This window comes from Eriocheir sinensis, chromosome 3 (genome assembly GCF_024679095.1).
Source record: "Eriocheir sinensis breed Jianghai 21 chromosome 3, ASM2467909v1, whole genome shotgun sequence".
Lineage (NCBI taxonomy): Eukaryota > Metazoa > Arthropoda > Malacostraca > Decapoda > Varunidae > Eriocheir > Eriocheir sinensis.
Window position 1 is genome coordinate 15,598,138 of NC_066511.1, and position 15,307 is coordinate 15,613,444.

The 15,307-nt window shown below is 50.3% G+C and overlaps 1 protein-coding gene across 2 annotated transcripts in view; it reads left to right on the forward strand.

The window, feature by feature from the left end:
• The window catches only part of LOC127005681 (uncharacterized), an 82,293-nt gene that overhangs the window by 48,832 nt on the left and 18,154 nt on the right, over positions 1-15,307 (forward strand). Inside the window, exons 1-5 of one of the 2 annotated variants that reach the window (XM_050874788.1) lie at positions 809-1,032; positions 1,370-1,823; positions 2,528-2,636; positions 2,854-4,605; positions 6,395-7,596. In XM_050874788.1, the coding sequence (XP_050730745.1) occupies positions 1,475-1,823; positions 2,528-2,636; positions 2,854-4,605; positions 6,395-7,596 (3,412 nt within the window). In that variant the 5' untranslated portion in view covers positions 809-1,032; positions 1,370-1,474. Of the gene's footprint in view, positions 1-808; positions 1,033-1,369; positions 1,824-2,527; positions 2,637-2,853; positions 4,606-6,394; positions 7,597-15,307 lie in introns of those variants that run through there. The other variant, XM_050874779.1, reaches the window with a different exon arrangement.

Here is a 15,307-nt window from a genome sequence, read left to right on the forward strand (position 1 = left end):
TAACAACCTGCAATCTAACACCTGAAAGAGGGAGGGAGGTAACAGAGGAGAGGAAAGGAGAGGAGACGGGTCAGATCGCTCGAGCAGCTGATCAACTACACAAGGAAGAAGAGACGGGAGAGAGATTATGCGGATCAGATGGCGGAGCGTAAAGTGTTGACGGGAAGGAAGAGATTAGGAGAGGGATGAGGGTGGACAGAAGGGGTTGAGGAGAAAGAGAGAGAGGAGGGAGAAGGAAGGAAAGGATTAGAAAAGAGTTTATGGATGAGGGTGGAAGAAAAAGAGATTGGGAACAGTTTAGTAGATGGAGTTGGAAGAAAGGGATTGGGATGGAAGAGAGAGAAAGGATGGGAATGGAAGAAGAAAGAAAGAGGGGAAGGATGAGAGACTGAAACGGCTGAATGGGCTCCAATTTTGTTGTTATATTTTATTGCTGTTATTACTGGTGTTGCTGTACTTGCTATCTTTTGCCATAATGTCATTCCGTAAGGTACTGAAAGCAGTTTCACGTAATGTTGCTTGTTTGTGGGTTTGATTTTTGTGTGGGTGGGTGGGTGAGTCGGTGGGTGTGGTGAGCATCAAACAGACAGACAGACAGACATAGAGACAGAGAGAACAGGTGTGCAGCACTGGAGGCCACGCACCACCCTGGGCCGGAGGGAGACAGGACGTGCCATTACAGTGATCTGGTTTGCATTATCACACAGCACTCCGGGGGCGGGTGGGCAGGTGGGAGGGGAGGGAGTGGGGGATCTGGTAGCTAGCGGGCAGTGATGTGGGTCAGGGGACGTGACGGGGGGAGGGGGAGAGGGTGGAGGAAGCACCTGGTTCTCTCCGCCTGATTTAGTGCACATGTGCGGGTGTGTACGTGTGTGTCAGTGTACGTGTGTGTAATGGACGTGATCTGCTTATCGTCCGTGGCTCCCTCGCACCACTGCTTCACGGTGTGGCGGTGGTGCGTTGAGCTAGCGCGTGAGCACAACAAAGGGCTTCGCTGATTTCGATCGAGACCTACGTGTAGACATCGTTGGGGTAAATGTATCAGAAAGGCTTGTCATCGTGAGGGCAGAGGCAAGGGAAATGTGATACAGAAGTTCCTGTTCAGACGTTTTCCTCCTCACTGAGTTGTATACTTCAACTTTTTTATCCGCCACTTGTAACTCGTTAGATTGCGCCAGAGTTCGCGGAAATATCCCAGATCATATAATCATTTGTTATTGAGTGTGCAACCATTTTTATTTTTCCGCTTTTTTTAGGAGGGGTTGAGGTTAAAAACTAGTGGCGTTTTAGATTCTGGTAAATAACTTCTTTGACAAATCCACGCTTTCTAGACACGAGGAGTCTGACCCCCTCTTTCTTCTCCTCACAGGACGGGCGAGGATGTTGACGGGACGCGGCACGCACGCGAGGCTGCCGCAGAGGCTGTAGTGGAAGAGTCGCTGCCACGCACAGAGGAAAAGACTCGCCGCTGAAGATGCGGTTGTTCCGTCGCCGCCACAGTGACCCGCGCATCATCACAGTCCAGGCTAAAGATGGAGTCGTGGGAGTCGCTGGGCCCAAGGGCGGCGGTGCCACGCCCCGTGGCGCAGTTCCCGGGGAGAAGACGCGGACCACACCCGCCCCGCCGTCAACCTCCAGCAAGGAGAAGACGAGAGGTGACTCCAAGAAGGGTAAGGCGGGGACGCCGATATACCAAACAGTGACAGCCGTCCCCGCCAGGGTACTGGATCCCCCGGGTGCCCCGCCCCCCTCCACCCCGAGCACCGCACCCACCAACACCCCCTCCACCTCCACCACCACCACGCCCAAGACGCCGAAGAGAGGTGAGCAAATACCATTTTTGTTTACTTGAGGGTGGTCAAAAAGTGTCCTTTCGGTGTCCCGGTATGAGCTGAGTGTGTGGCGGGTCGGCGTCAATAAGGTTGAGGGTTTTGTTGGGTGGCGTGCCTGAGGCGTTTCTAGCGTTATAATTTGCAGTCGCTCCAGTGGAATGGCATTTTCGGTAATACGAATTGTCTTACCTTTCATATGTTGCTAAATCATTATATTTCACTTACTTGCTACTTTTGAGATTAATGTAAGAATGTATCACTTTATCCACCGCTTATCTATTTTTTTTTTATATTTCAAAATCAATTTATCTTTTCACATCTCGGTGAACGTTCAGGACCTTCATGGTCTGTGTTGCCGCTCCTCTGCTTAGCGGGAACCAATCAACAAGCAGGTGTAGGGAAGGGGAAGAGTCACAGTGTTGGCTTTATGTTGATCTCAGCCTCGCCACCTGTGTGCGTCCCCGCCATGCCTCACACCTGCTGCTCTCCCTCACACATTGAATTATATCATACTGTGTCATGTCGTTATGTAGTGCTGTGTTATGCTGTGTAGTGTTGATGAAGCGTACTCGTCTCGTTGCTGACGCTTTTAGTAAAGGTAGGAAAGGTAAAAGAGTGGGACATGCTGAAGTGTATAGCTGTCGTGTGCTACTGCCTCGCGCATTACGCTTAAAACAACTGTTCCTCATGTAAAGGTCTGGCCACGTGGGGACGGCGCGTGGGGAAAAAACTGGAGCAGTTGACGCGGTCGCCGAGCAAGGAGAAGGTGGCGTTCGGGAGGTTCTCACGCTCAAACTCCACCAGGTGAGTGTCCCGGCAGCCCACCTGACCGTCCTGGCGGCGGTGGCCTTGAGTTTTTTATTTACCTTCTAGAGACTTGAGACAAAAAATTGTATTGGCATTCTCTGTAATGGTAACTCCTTTTTCTGTCTCTTGAGCTTCCCTTCTCTTTAGTTCCTAACCCGCTTGTGATAGTCAGCTGTCTAAGGGGTTATACATGGTGTCCTTTCTTTTCTCTTAGGTCCATGACGCTCTCAACACCCTCCCCGACGTCCCCTTCGTCAGGGCTGGGCTGGGGCGGCCGTTCAGTCCCAGGAACACCCTCGCCAGAGAACCGGAGTGGCGATGGGCGTCACCTGTACCGTTCGTGCTCCGCCTCGCAGCTCGGCACCTACCTGGCTGCCGAGGACCCCGCCGCCTGCCTCGACCTGACCCGCGAGGCCTCCACCACCATCACCTCCGTCACCTCCACGCCCACCACCACGCCCAACACCACCACCTCAACCTACCTCCCCACCAAGACGGTCAGCTGTGAAAATATATCCTCGCTTGGGGGGTCAAAACCATCTTTCCCTCATGCCTTCCTGCGCTCTCGTCCCCCCGCCCCACCCGAACAGCCCCAGTCACGTGACCCTACGCCCTCAGCTTCCACGGATACCCCTTCCCGCTCCCCCTGCCGGCGGGTCACCACACTCCGCGACTCCGTGTGTGATGAAGACACGAGGGAGCTCATAAGACAAAAGCTCCGAGCGGTGTCTGAGGAGAACTGTGCAGCGGGCCCCGCCCACCGAGGGATGAGCGCTCTTCAGTTCCGGTTACACCCAAATCCGGCACCGCTGCAGCCCCGGGCGCGATCCTTCTCGGCGACGGCCATCACGGAACCGGACATCATCATCTGTCCTGTCCGGGAGAGTGCCCGGCCGCAGCGGTCCAGCAGGTATCGCAGCCATGGCGAGCACAGGTCAGCGGCGGCGTACACGAGCAGCAACGAGAGTGGCTATGAGAGCGACGGAGGAGGAGGAAGAGGCGGCGGCGGTGCTGGGGCCGGCGCGAGACACCACGAGTCACCGAAACCCCGCATGAAAAAAGTTGAAAGTGACGCAGACTCCGGCGTGAGCACCGAAAGTCACTCGGAGACCAACTCAGACTCAGGATCACTGACGGGCACGGAGCACCCCGCCTACGACCACTACGGCAAGCTGGACGAGTACCCGAAATCGGGACGGCAGCTTCCCCTCAAGGGCGATGTTTACTCCGACATCGAAAAATACACCAAACCCGACAACTATCCCAACCTCGACGTCTACTCCAAGCCCGACACTTACTCCAGCATCGAGAAATACTCCAAGCCTGACTATCCTAACATGAGCGCGTACGCCCGTCTGGAGAACATTCCTAAGAGGGAAATGAATGCGAAGTACGACAGTTACCAAGAGGGAAGCAAGACAGAAAAATGTGAGGAGGATCGTGTGGACTCAAGCCGCTCTAAGTACGGCCGGCAGCACAGCGACCCTCCGAGCACCCCGACCACCCACAACTTGACGGACGAGGAAAAGCTGGTCCCAGGGCGTCCCCGAGGCCCCCGACGGCTGTCCGACCCACAAGATCTCGTCAGTCGTCGACAAAGGTTCCTCGCCTCGCAGTTGGAGCGGCGCACCTCGCCCCTCAGCCCCCTGCGCGGCGCCCTCAGTATATTCCGTGAGACAGAGGACGGGGAGGCGCGGCGGGCGTGGTGGGGGGGAGGCACACCCCTTCGAGGACACCTGAGAGGAGAATCTGTGACCCAGCCTGTTGGGGACCCTTACCAGTCACCGCCACTCTCCCTGCCCGCCACGCTGGGCCAGACCGCCACGCCGCGCACCTTCCGCCTCATGCGCCTCGTGAAGGACCACACGGGCGAACTGGGCATTTACATCACCGCCAGGAGGAACTCTCGCGGCGCCACCACCGGCTACGTCATCGCGCACATCGAAAAGGACGGCCTCACAGACAGGTATGTGTGTGTGTGTGTGTGTGTGTGTGTGCGTGTGCGTGTGCATATGCGTGTGCGTGTGTGTGTTACATCCTTGCAAATATTATCGTTTCCACTTCAGCAATCCTCGTCTCATCTTCCTCTTTGTTCGCTTCAAACCCTTCACTCTTGTCTCCCTCCTCCCCCCCCCCCCCCAAGCACCATAACTATTTTAGCTACACAAGGGGCGTCACACGAGGAAAAAACGAAGGAGAAAATTAAGACAGTAATAATAAGTCGGTATTTTTCCTTCATTAAATTAAGTGCTCACCCTTCCCGAACCACGCAAGACATCATTACCCGACCTCAAATCGCTCCACGCACCCCGCCTCCCGCAGTCCCTCAATACATCCTTTCGTCGGACCCTTCCGTGGGAGCATCCGGGTTAGTTCCCACACCACGCCAACCGGGGCCACGAACGCTTAATAGAGAGAGAGAGAGAAAGAGAACCCATGCAGTGCGGGAGCTCCTTACTCACATACACACACACTCTCTCTTTCTCACACACACACAGACACACACACACACACACGTACGTACACTGGAGCTGAGAAACCTTACAGATGAATGACCGATACACACTCTTCTTCACCTTTCTCATATAATATATTCACTCAAATATGTACTAGTTAAGCGAATACAAAGCTCATGGTAGTTAACAAAGCATACGACCATATATTTATACCTTTCGGCGCCCAAGCACACACACACACACACACACATTTGACAAGGCTTTCGTAGGATTTGTGGGTAGTTATATAACCCTGGTAGTAGCTTGACAATGTTTCTGCAGCATGAACGTAAAGAAACACTCATAGGGGCGCGTTTAACGTCTCTTTTGGCCGTTATAAATGATTAATGTAAAAGAAGTGAATGTCGGAGTAAGAATACCGACCATAGCCACGAAAACCTGACCAAAAAATGACCAGCACACTCTCTTTGCCCTCTCCGACGAAGCTCTTTAACTCCAACGTAAATATGCTGATCAAGACGAAGCTAAAACATGTATAGTCTGCCGAGCGTGTGTAGTAAAGCAAGACAAGTAAGAGCGGCGAGAGGTCGAGAGAAATGCTGATGTGGTGTTGGTAAGAAGCAAGACAGTGGTTGATGACGGCCCACCCAAAGACGCCTGCCCCGGGGTGGGAAATCTCGGGGTAATGGAAGCTGCAGGGGTGGCTGAGGGGTGACTTGGTGGTGTTGTGGTTGTGGTGGTGGTGGTGGGAATTCTGATGATGATGATGATGATGATAAGACGTAAGATGCTGCTCTCCTGTTCTTTCCATCTTGAGTTTCAAATGTGATGTTACTCTCTCACATTCTCTTTCTCCTTTCATTCTCTCTCTTGCGTCCTTCGTGTGTGTGTGTGTGTGTGTGTGTGTGTGTGTGTGTGTGTGTGTGTGTGTGTATACATGATTTCAAACACACACACACACACACACACGGTTGCGTAATGTCTTCCACAATTACTCGGATGACGGAGGCCGAGGCTCCATTAGTTTTAGTGAGCGTCATTAGGCCGCCAGCAGGTGGAGTGCCGCTCGGCTTCGTTTTATTCTTTTCCTTCCTTCGTACTAACCTTTATATATTTTTTTTCTTTTATCTTTTTCGTCTGGCACTTCATTGAGTAGTTTTGTATTTCTTTTTTTTCTCTTTATCTCTATCTATTTATCTATCTGTGTGTGTGTGTGTGTGTGTGTGTGTGTGTGTGTGTGTGTGTGTGTGTCAACATTAACACCCCCCCCCCCCCCCACCCCCTCTCCTGACGCTGCAGGGACGGCCGCTTCCGTGTTGGCGACGAGATCATCAACGTAAACGGCCGGCGGCTCCGCGGGGTGACGCTGGACGAGGCTCGCCACGTCCTGCGCAGCACGCCCAAGGAGGTGGACATCGTCATCGCCAGAGACGTGGACGTGCAGCATCACCGCGAGTACGACCACTCCTACCCCGGCCACGAGCACGGGGCGCCGGAGGTGGAAGCGGCGCGCAGACTGGGCGAGGCATGCGGGGAGCTGTGGGCCGCCGACAGCACCTTCAGGAACGATATGCTCACCGGAGAGGAAGACCTTGGAGTGAGGAGGGAGTCACTAGGAAGGTACTCCAACAGAAGTCTTCCTCGTCGACGGGGCTCGTACTCAGAATATGACGACTACTCGGAGTACACGACGCTGGCCCCGTTCGAGTCCTACCTCCCGGGTTACGACCCCTCTCGGGCGTCCGTGTCCGTCACCGGCCCCGTGTCAGTCAAGGTGCCAGTGCCGGGAAGTCCCGCGTCTTTGCCCTCCACGCTGACCGTCACCTCCACGTCCACCTCCATCAGGCACGGAGAGCTCGCATCTGGTGTCTTCTCCTCTCCGGCTCATCATGACAATTACCTCGACCCAAGGATGAGTAGTAACCTGCCTCGCTACATCAACGGGGAGGCGAGGTATTCCTCCTCCCACGACGTGCGTCACCCCGCCGACGTGAGGTACGCCTCCGCCACCGATGTGCGGGAATGCGGAGACTCCACCTTCCTGGCTGACATCTACAAGTCAAAGCTCATTCACATCGAGCCCGAGGACTCCCACGAACGAGAAGGCAAGAACTCCAGCCTCATCCCCAGGCTCGCGTCAACACCGCAGAAACAGTTGCTCGTTGAGACTCTGTCGACTCCCGCTGCCCCCAGCAGGAGATCTCCACACAGCTCTAGACGGCACGCGACGGCGGCCCAGAGGCTCTCGTGCCCCCCAGGTGCCGTGAAGCTCCCATCGCCGTCACACTCCGAGCCGAGAGGACTCAGCTCGACGCTCCCGCGGCGGCCCAAGAGCCTCGCCATGTCGGTGCAGACCGTGGCGTTCGAGAAGGGCCGCGGCAGGAAGTCCCTCGGGTTCTCCATCGTGGGAGGACGAGACTCACCTAAGGGCAGCATGGGAATCTTCGTCAAGACAATCTTCCCTAATGGCCAGGCCGCCGAGGAGAACAAGCTGAGGAACGGTGAGTAGCCTGCCTTGCTGTTTGTCTTTGTTCTTCCATACTTTCGTCTCCTCAGTAGGACTTGTTGGTATCTTACACTCTTTAGCTCCATTAGAATGATGCTCTGTGCTAAACGTCGGTGTATATGCCACTTGTGTAAACCGGGAACGCTACATTTGATTCACGTCTTTTTGGGTGAAATGAAATGGAATGAGAAGAATTAAAGGTACGAGAAGTTACGTAGAAAATAGGCGATGCATTACCGTGAAGCGGAATGTAGCTCGTCGACAGTAATACGTGTCTCGGGTTAAAACATTTCTTCCTGTGTGTGTGTGTGTGTGTCTGTGTGTCTGTATCAAAGGAAGTGAGGTGAAAAGTTTCCTATCGAAGTTCATATCGTTTTTCAAAGTCCAAGGGAAAAGTAGGACAAAGGAAAGCTAGCTACGAAAGGAACGCTGCCTGCACACGAGGAGAAAGGGAGGCGGCGGTGTATACAGAAAATAACAACGTAAGGTGGAGTTTCGTTATTGGCTGACCACAATCGGATGCAATAATGGAGTAATAGTGGTTCAGGTGTTCACGGTATCAGGTTATATTTTCTCTTTGCTTGTTTGCCATACCTACTTTTATTTTTAGCTGTTTATACTCGTGCGGTTTGGCTTCCCGGTTAAAGACTTGCACGTAGCTCCTGTTATGATAAGGAAAAGCAAGAAGAATACATTTAAACCTAACTTAAACTATAATGAGGAAGGAGAATTTAGGAACACCTGTTGAGCTTGATATTCACATGTGTTTCTTGGTTCTTCATTCAGGCAGACTCTCGCTTCTCTCGTATGGAGTATGCATCTCACGTGTGGGGGGGCTCCACCCACACAGCTCTTCTGGACAGAGTGGAGGCTAAGGCTCTTCGTCTCATCAGCTCTCCTCCTCATACTGATAGTCTTCTACCTCTTAAATTCCGCCGCGATGTTGCCTCTCTTTCTATCTTCTATCGATATTTCCACGCTGACTGCTCTTCTGAACTTGCTAACTGCATGCCTCCCCCCCTCCCACGGCCCCGCTGCACACGACTTTCTACTCATGCTCATCCCTATACTGTCCAAACCACTTATGCAAGAGTTAACCAGCATCTTCACTCTTTCATCCCTCACACTGGTAAACTCTGGAACAATCTTCCTTCATCTGTATTTCCTCCTGCCTACGACTTGAACTCTTTCAAGAGGAGGGTATCAGGACACCTCTCCTCCCGAATTTGACCTTGCTTTTGACCACCTCTACTGGTTCTTTTATGGGAGCAGCGATTAGCGGGCTTTTTTTTATTATTGTTTTTTTTCTGTGCCCTTGAGCTGCCTCCTTTGTTGTAAAAAAAAATATATATATATGATCTCTGTTTTGGTTCTTTGATCGGCGTCCCACTTAGCTCTCGTAAGTAGGGCATTAACACCAAGAAGAATGACGATGAAAGAGAAGAAAAACCATTGAAAATCCGTCTCTTTATGAATGTATATATCAATTACGTTTCAGTCTCTTTGTGTTGTTTGCTTTCTATTTGTGTTAGCGAGGCTCAATTTTAGCTTTTACTAGACCGACATTAACACCAAGAAGAAAAAAAAATAAGATGAATAAATGAGAAAAAGAGAAATTGAATCTGCTCATCTCGTTTATTTGGCATTTCTGTTATCGAAGTTAGGCTCATTACACGGCAGTATCATCAAGAAGAAAAAATCTAAATATAAAAAAAGCAAAAAAATCACATATCTTCGTGGTGGTAGATATATCGTCGTTTATTTGGCGTTTCTATTATTAAAGTTAGGCTCATTTTTAGCTTTCTTATTTTTACACGATATTAACATCAAGTAGAAAAAAATATATATAAAAAAAGCAAGAGAAATCTACATCTCTTGGTGGTAGATATATCGCTGTTTATTTGGCTTTTCCGTTATCAAAGTTTGGCTCATCTTTAACTTTTTATTTTCACGATATTAACATCAAGAAGGAAAAAAATCGTAAAATATATAAAAAAAAAGCAAAAGAAATCTACATCTCTTGGTGGTAGATATATCGCCGTTTATTTGGCTTTTCCGTTATCAAAGTTTGGATCATCTTTAACTTTTTTTTTTCACGATATTAACATCAAGAAGAAAAAAATCGTAAAATATATAAAAAAAGCAAAAGAAATCTACATCTCATGGTGGTAGATATATCGCCGTTTATTTGGCTTTTCCGTTATCAAAGTTTGGCTCATCTTTAACTTTTTTTTTATTTTCACGATATTAACATCAAGAAGAAAAAAAATCGTAAAATATATAAAAAAAAGCAAAAGAAATCCACATCTCCTCATGGTGGTAGGTATTAAGGTTTCAGTCAATTTCTGTCGTTTACTTGGCGTTTTTGTCATTATAGTCAAGCTCATTTTATCTTCTTAAGTACGACATTGACCCCAAAAAGAAAAAAAATCATGAAACATAGAAAAGCAAAAGAGAAATCCACGTCTCCACGGCGGTAGATATTTACGAGTCAGACTGTTTGTGTTGAGTGTGAGTCAGCGCAGGTAATTTGGTGGCGATGAATGACTGGGTGGGGGAGTGGGACGTCCTGGGGGAGAGAGGCGAGGGGGGCGATCTCCCAGACAAGTGTGGCGGACGTGTCGTAAGTTTTCTGGGGAAGGCGAAGGCCCCTGAAGTCACCCGGAGCGTCGCTGGCGGGGTGAAGGGTGAGAGGCCAGGCCGATGGGGGGCGGGGGGGGGCAGAGGGGGCGCGACGGGGCACGCGGGGTGAGGTTAATGGAGCGATTACTCCATTAGCACCACGCCCCGCCGCTGCTGGGGCGACCCGCGTGACACCGTAATGTTTTATTAGAAGATTAACAGCCGACATCGGTCTCTCTTGTATCCCTCTATCAATGTGTGCGGATGGAGAGATGGGGTCGGTTTGTGTTTGTGTGTGTGTGTGAGGGTGGGGGGGGTCAGTGTGTATTGGGGGATGTGTGGGGATCTGTTTGTGTGGGGAAAGGTCTGTTTGTGTGTAGGGGAGAGGGTCTGTTTGTGTTGGGGGAGGGTCTATTTGTGTCGGGGGGAGGGTCTGTTTGTGTATGGGGGGGGGAGGGAAAGATCTGTTTGTGTGTTGGGGAGGAGGGAAGGGTCTGTTTGTGTGTGAGGGGAGGAGGGAAAGATCTGTTTGTGTGTTGGGGAGGAGGGAAGGGTCTGTTTGTGTGTGGGGAGGAGGGAAGTGTCTGTTTGTGTGTGGGGGCGGAGGAGGGAAGGGTCTGCTTGTGTGTGGGGAGGCGGAGGAGGGAAGGGTCTGTTTGTGTGTGGTGGGGCAGAGTCTGTTTATGGTGGGGGGGATGTAGGCGTATTAGGGGGATGGATGGGTGTGTAAGGGAACGGTACTAGATGGGTGGGTGTGCGTGTCTCAGTGTCAATCGTAACAGTAACGTGATCCGAATACTTACATACTTGCCTCAAAGAATCTGTTTAAATAATGATTACGATGATGGTCCCCGAAAGCTAGTCAACACGCCAGGTAGTCTAAAATGAGGTGAGCGTTTCCTTCTCATCCAATACCTTCTTTGCGTAACCTGGAGACTCGCGGGGGAAAGGAAGAGGAGGAGGAGGAGGAGGAGGAGGAGAGGGAAAGAGTTCAGGGGAAGAGGTGAGTGAGGCTGAGGAAGTAGGTGGAGTTAGCGGTGGTGGGTTGGGTGAGGTCAGGCTGCTCTTTGGGGGTCGAAGAAGAAGAAGTAGAAGAATGATAATGTAGTGACGATGATCTTGAAAAGGGAGGAAAAGGTGATGATGATGGTGGTGACGAAGACGAAAGATAGGAAAATGAGGGAATGAGAAGGAAAACAAAAGATAACAGTAACAGGAAAAACTAAGAAAAAAAGAAAAAAGATGGAGATGATAATGATAGTGATGACGAAGACGAAAGAAGAAGAGAATAAGCAAAAAAAAAACTAGAAAAAAGAAGAAAGAGAAATAGAAGAAAAAGAGAAGATAACAAAAAAAAAAGAACTAAGAAAAGAAAACTACTGAAGAACAAACGTATATATAACACAAATATTTACACAAGAAAAGAAAAGAAAGAAAAGTAAGAACCCGACCTAAAACAAACATTATAAAACGTCTAATAAGATAAAGAGAGAGAGAGAGAGAGAGAGAGAGAGAGAGAGAGAGAGAGAGAGAGAGAGAGAGAGAGAGAGAGAGAGAGAGAGAGAGAGAGAGAGAGAGAGAGAGAGAGAGAGAGAGAGAGAGAGAATTACAAAAATACAAAAAAAATTGAAAAATCACTTAAAAACGTAAGCCAAAATGAGAGAGAGAGAGAGAGAGAGAGAGAGAGAGAGAGAGAGAGAGAGAGAGAGAGAGAGAGAAGATGAAGACAAATGAGGGCGACACCGAAGGAGGCGCCGAGGAGTGAGAGCGGTCGAGTGGCCCAGGAAGGAGAGAGTGTGAGGGAGTCCGGAGGTTAATTGCTCGTTGGAAAACATTTGCTCCATCACATCGTTGGAGGGGCGCCTCGTGCACCCCCAGGAGGAGCAACGCCGCCTCTCGCTCCTTGCTGCCAGTGGTGGGATAGTTCTTCTCTCTTAACTTCCTCTTCTTCACACTTCGTCACGAGTAAAAGAAGTGATTTTATACGATGCTCACCGACTTATTTCAAGCTATTATTTTACTTACATACGAACACTTACTGATTATACTTCTCCCTTCCAGTGGTGAAATAGTTCTCTCTCAACTTCCTCCTCTTCACACTTCGTCACGAGTAAAAGAAGTGATTTTATACGATGCTCACCGACTTATTTCAAGCTCTTATTTTACTTACATACGAACAATTACTGATTTTACTTCTCTCTTCAGTGGTGAGATAGTTCTCTCTCAACTTCCTCCTCTTCACACTTCGTCACGAGTAAATGTAGGCATTTTATATGATGTTCATCGACTTATTTCAATCCCTTATTTTACTTACACACTGCCTTATACTTAACTTCTCTCCTCCAATGGTGGGACAGTTTTTTTTCTCTCTCTTCTTCGTTTTCTTTTAGTAATTTCGTCACTAGCAAAGGAATACGTTTTTTTATAAGATGTTCGACTTTCACGCTTCGTTTCCCATTTCTTTTCTTTTCTCTCTCCCCATTATGCTTCGTATGTGTGATAGGTGGAGGGGAGGAGGCGAGTGTGTGTGAGGGGGGGGGGGGGCGAGGGGGGTTGCGTTCGAAATAAGCCTCTATCTCGTCACGGGAGTGGAATATAACCTTTGTTGTAGTATTCAGCTTGTAGCCATGTGTTGGGAGTGTGTGTGTGGGCGGCGTTTATTTTATACACAAACACTTGAGCACCAGTCATCGTGTTAACTGCGCATGATTTTGTTGGATCATCTCGCACATGTGGTTATCAGGCGCTCTCGTGTGTGTGTGGAGGGATATTGGACGTGTGTATGTGTGTGTGTGTGTGTGTGTGTATGTGCGTGTGCGTGTGTGTTTGTGTGTGCGTGTGCGTGTGTGTGTGTGTCACCGTGTGGGAGAGCCTCGTCGCCATCCTCCTTTCTAAACGGAACATTAATCCACATTCCAGAGCAATTGGGAGCAAGGGAGGGAGAGAAGCCGGGATGAGGAGGGGGTGGATGGAGGGAGGGAGCGGCGCCGGGTGAGGGGAGAAAGGGGGACTCGCGGCTCGGAGGCAAAGGGGGGGAGGTGTGGGGGGCGGAGGGGGGCGTGGCTCTCCTTCCGCCGGCAGTCAGCGTGCCTCTCCGTGCCGTGTGTCAGCCTGTGTCAGCCAGCAAGCGGCGCCGCGGCCCGAGTTTCACCAGCAGGAAGGAACGAAAAGATCCGGTGTGTGACATTCTACAGGTGTCACGATGGAGCGGTGTGTGTGTGTGTGTGTGTGTGTGTGTGTGTGGTGTTTACAGGCGAAGTAGTGCATGCATGGTGGCCTCTGCCTTCACTGCCCTCTTTGTCTTCATTCTTTTCACTCCCTTGGGAAGAAAAATGTATAATATATGAAAATTGTACTGCAGCTTTTTCATATATTAAATAGCAAGGAAACTATATCCTCCACAATTTCGGATCCGGGTCTCTTGTAGGTCGTTTCGTCTTCTGGTCCTGTGCCTCGAACAATAAGCTAAGGGGCTTAGATACCAAAATTTTAGGATATCGCTGCCTGTAAATGTCGAATAGGTAATAAAAGAACATGATAAACTGCAACGCGCACAAAGGAATGGCAACCGCGTCGTGCAAACACTAGTCTGATACAAGTTACATATTTGCTTGTGGCTTCTTCCCGTGACGAGGCGACGAAGATGAGTCACCGATGCGGAGACACAGAGGAGGAGAAGGGAAGGGTGAGGAGGGCGGCGGCGCGGCGGGCAGGGGCAGGGCAGGGGGCTGTGACCCTGCGGTGGTGACCTTGGTCAGTCACGTGACTCCGCTCCGGAAGAAAGGGCGAGCTGGTTCAGGGGTCGCGCAATTTTGAGTGTAAATTGAAGGGGAAATACGCACCGACGCACGCACACACACACACACACACACACACACACACACACACACACACACACACACACACACACACATACACATACACATGCACACACACACACACGCACACACACACACCAAAAAAGAACGACTCGAATCTAATCATACTAAACTGAACGTGTGTTGATGGGCAAAACTTTTATTCGTTCCTGGATCTGCGGTAGGAATGATATAACATCCATGCATATACACACGTGAAGTACTCACCTAACTCCTTCTTATTGGATAACAAACAAAAAATAACTGACCGGAGGATGCGAAGTTGCCGCTAAAACACCTACCTTACTTTTCTTCTTGTCCTCGGAATCCTTTGCAGCGCAGGGGCCGGGACACGATTCTCATGGGAGGAGGAAGGCGAGGGTCGGCCAGGGTCAGGAGGTGCACGGGCTGCCACGCTCTGCGGTGTGCGGCGGGCGAGGGTTTATGTCACCGCGTTGTTGTTTCCTCTCTTATTCCCGTCATTGTGGTAACCGCACGACTGACAACCAACCTGTGGCGACTCACTCACGACGGCCCGGGAACAGAGGTCGTGGAGGTGGTCGCTTTACCGCATCGTTTGCCATTAGTGAAGGACATTAACGTGGAAAGGGTAAATGCTCTCCTATACTTGTCTTCGGGTTTTTTTTTACGGCATGGGAGGCAGCTCAAAGGCAAAAAACAAAAGAACAACAAAAAAAGTCTGCCATGCCCTGCTCCACTAAAAGAAAAAAGAATGAGATGCCAGAAGAGAGATCAATTTCTGGGGAGGAGTTGTTGAAGAATGTTGTCAGCATAGTAATACACGCAGGAAAGGCTGAGAGAACTTTAGCTAAGGAAGGAGGGAGGGCTGGGCGTCGCCGCGGTGCCCAGCCGAGTGAGGAGAGAGGGAGCGAGGCCTCGGCAGCGTGAGGGTCATAGTCCACCGACCACTTCCGGTCCTGGCAGTTCTTCTTGTCTTTTCCGTCTGTCGTTGGTTTGTCGCCTCTTTCCAGTCTTTCTTTGGTTTGTCTTCTCTCCTCAGTCTGTCTCTGGCTTGTCTTCTCTCCTCAGTCTGTCTCTGGTTTGTCTTCTCTCCTCAGTCTGTCTCTGGCTTGTCTTCTCTCCTCAGTCTGTCTCTGGCTTGTCTTCTCTCCTCAGTCTGTCTCTGGCTTGTCTTCTCTCCTCAGTCTGTCTCTGGCTTGTCTTCTCTCCTCAGTCTGTCTCTGGTTTGTCTTCTCTCCTCAGTCT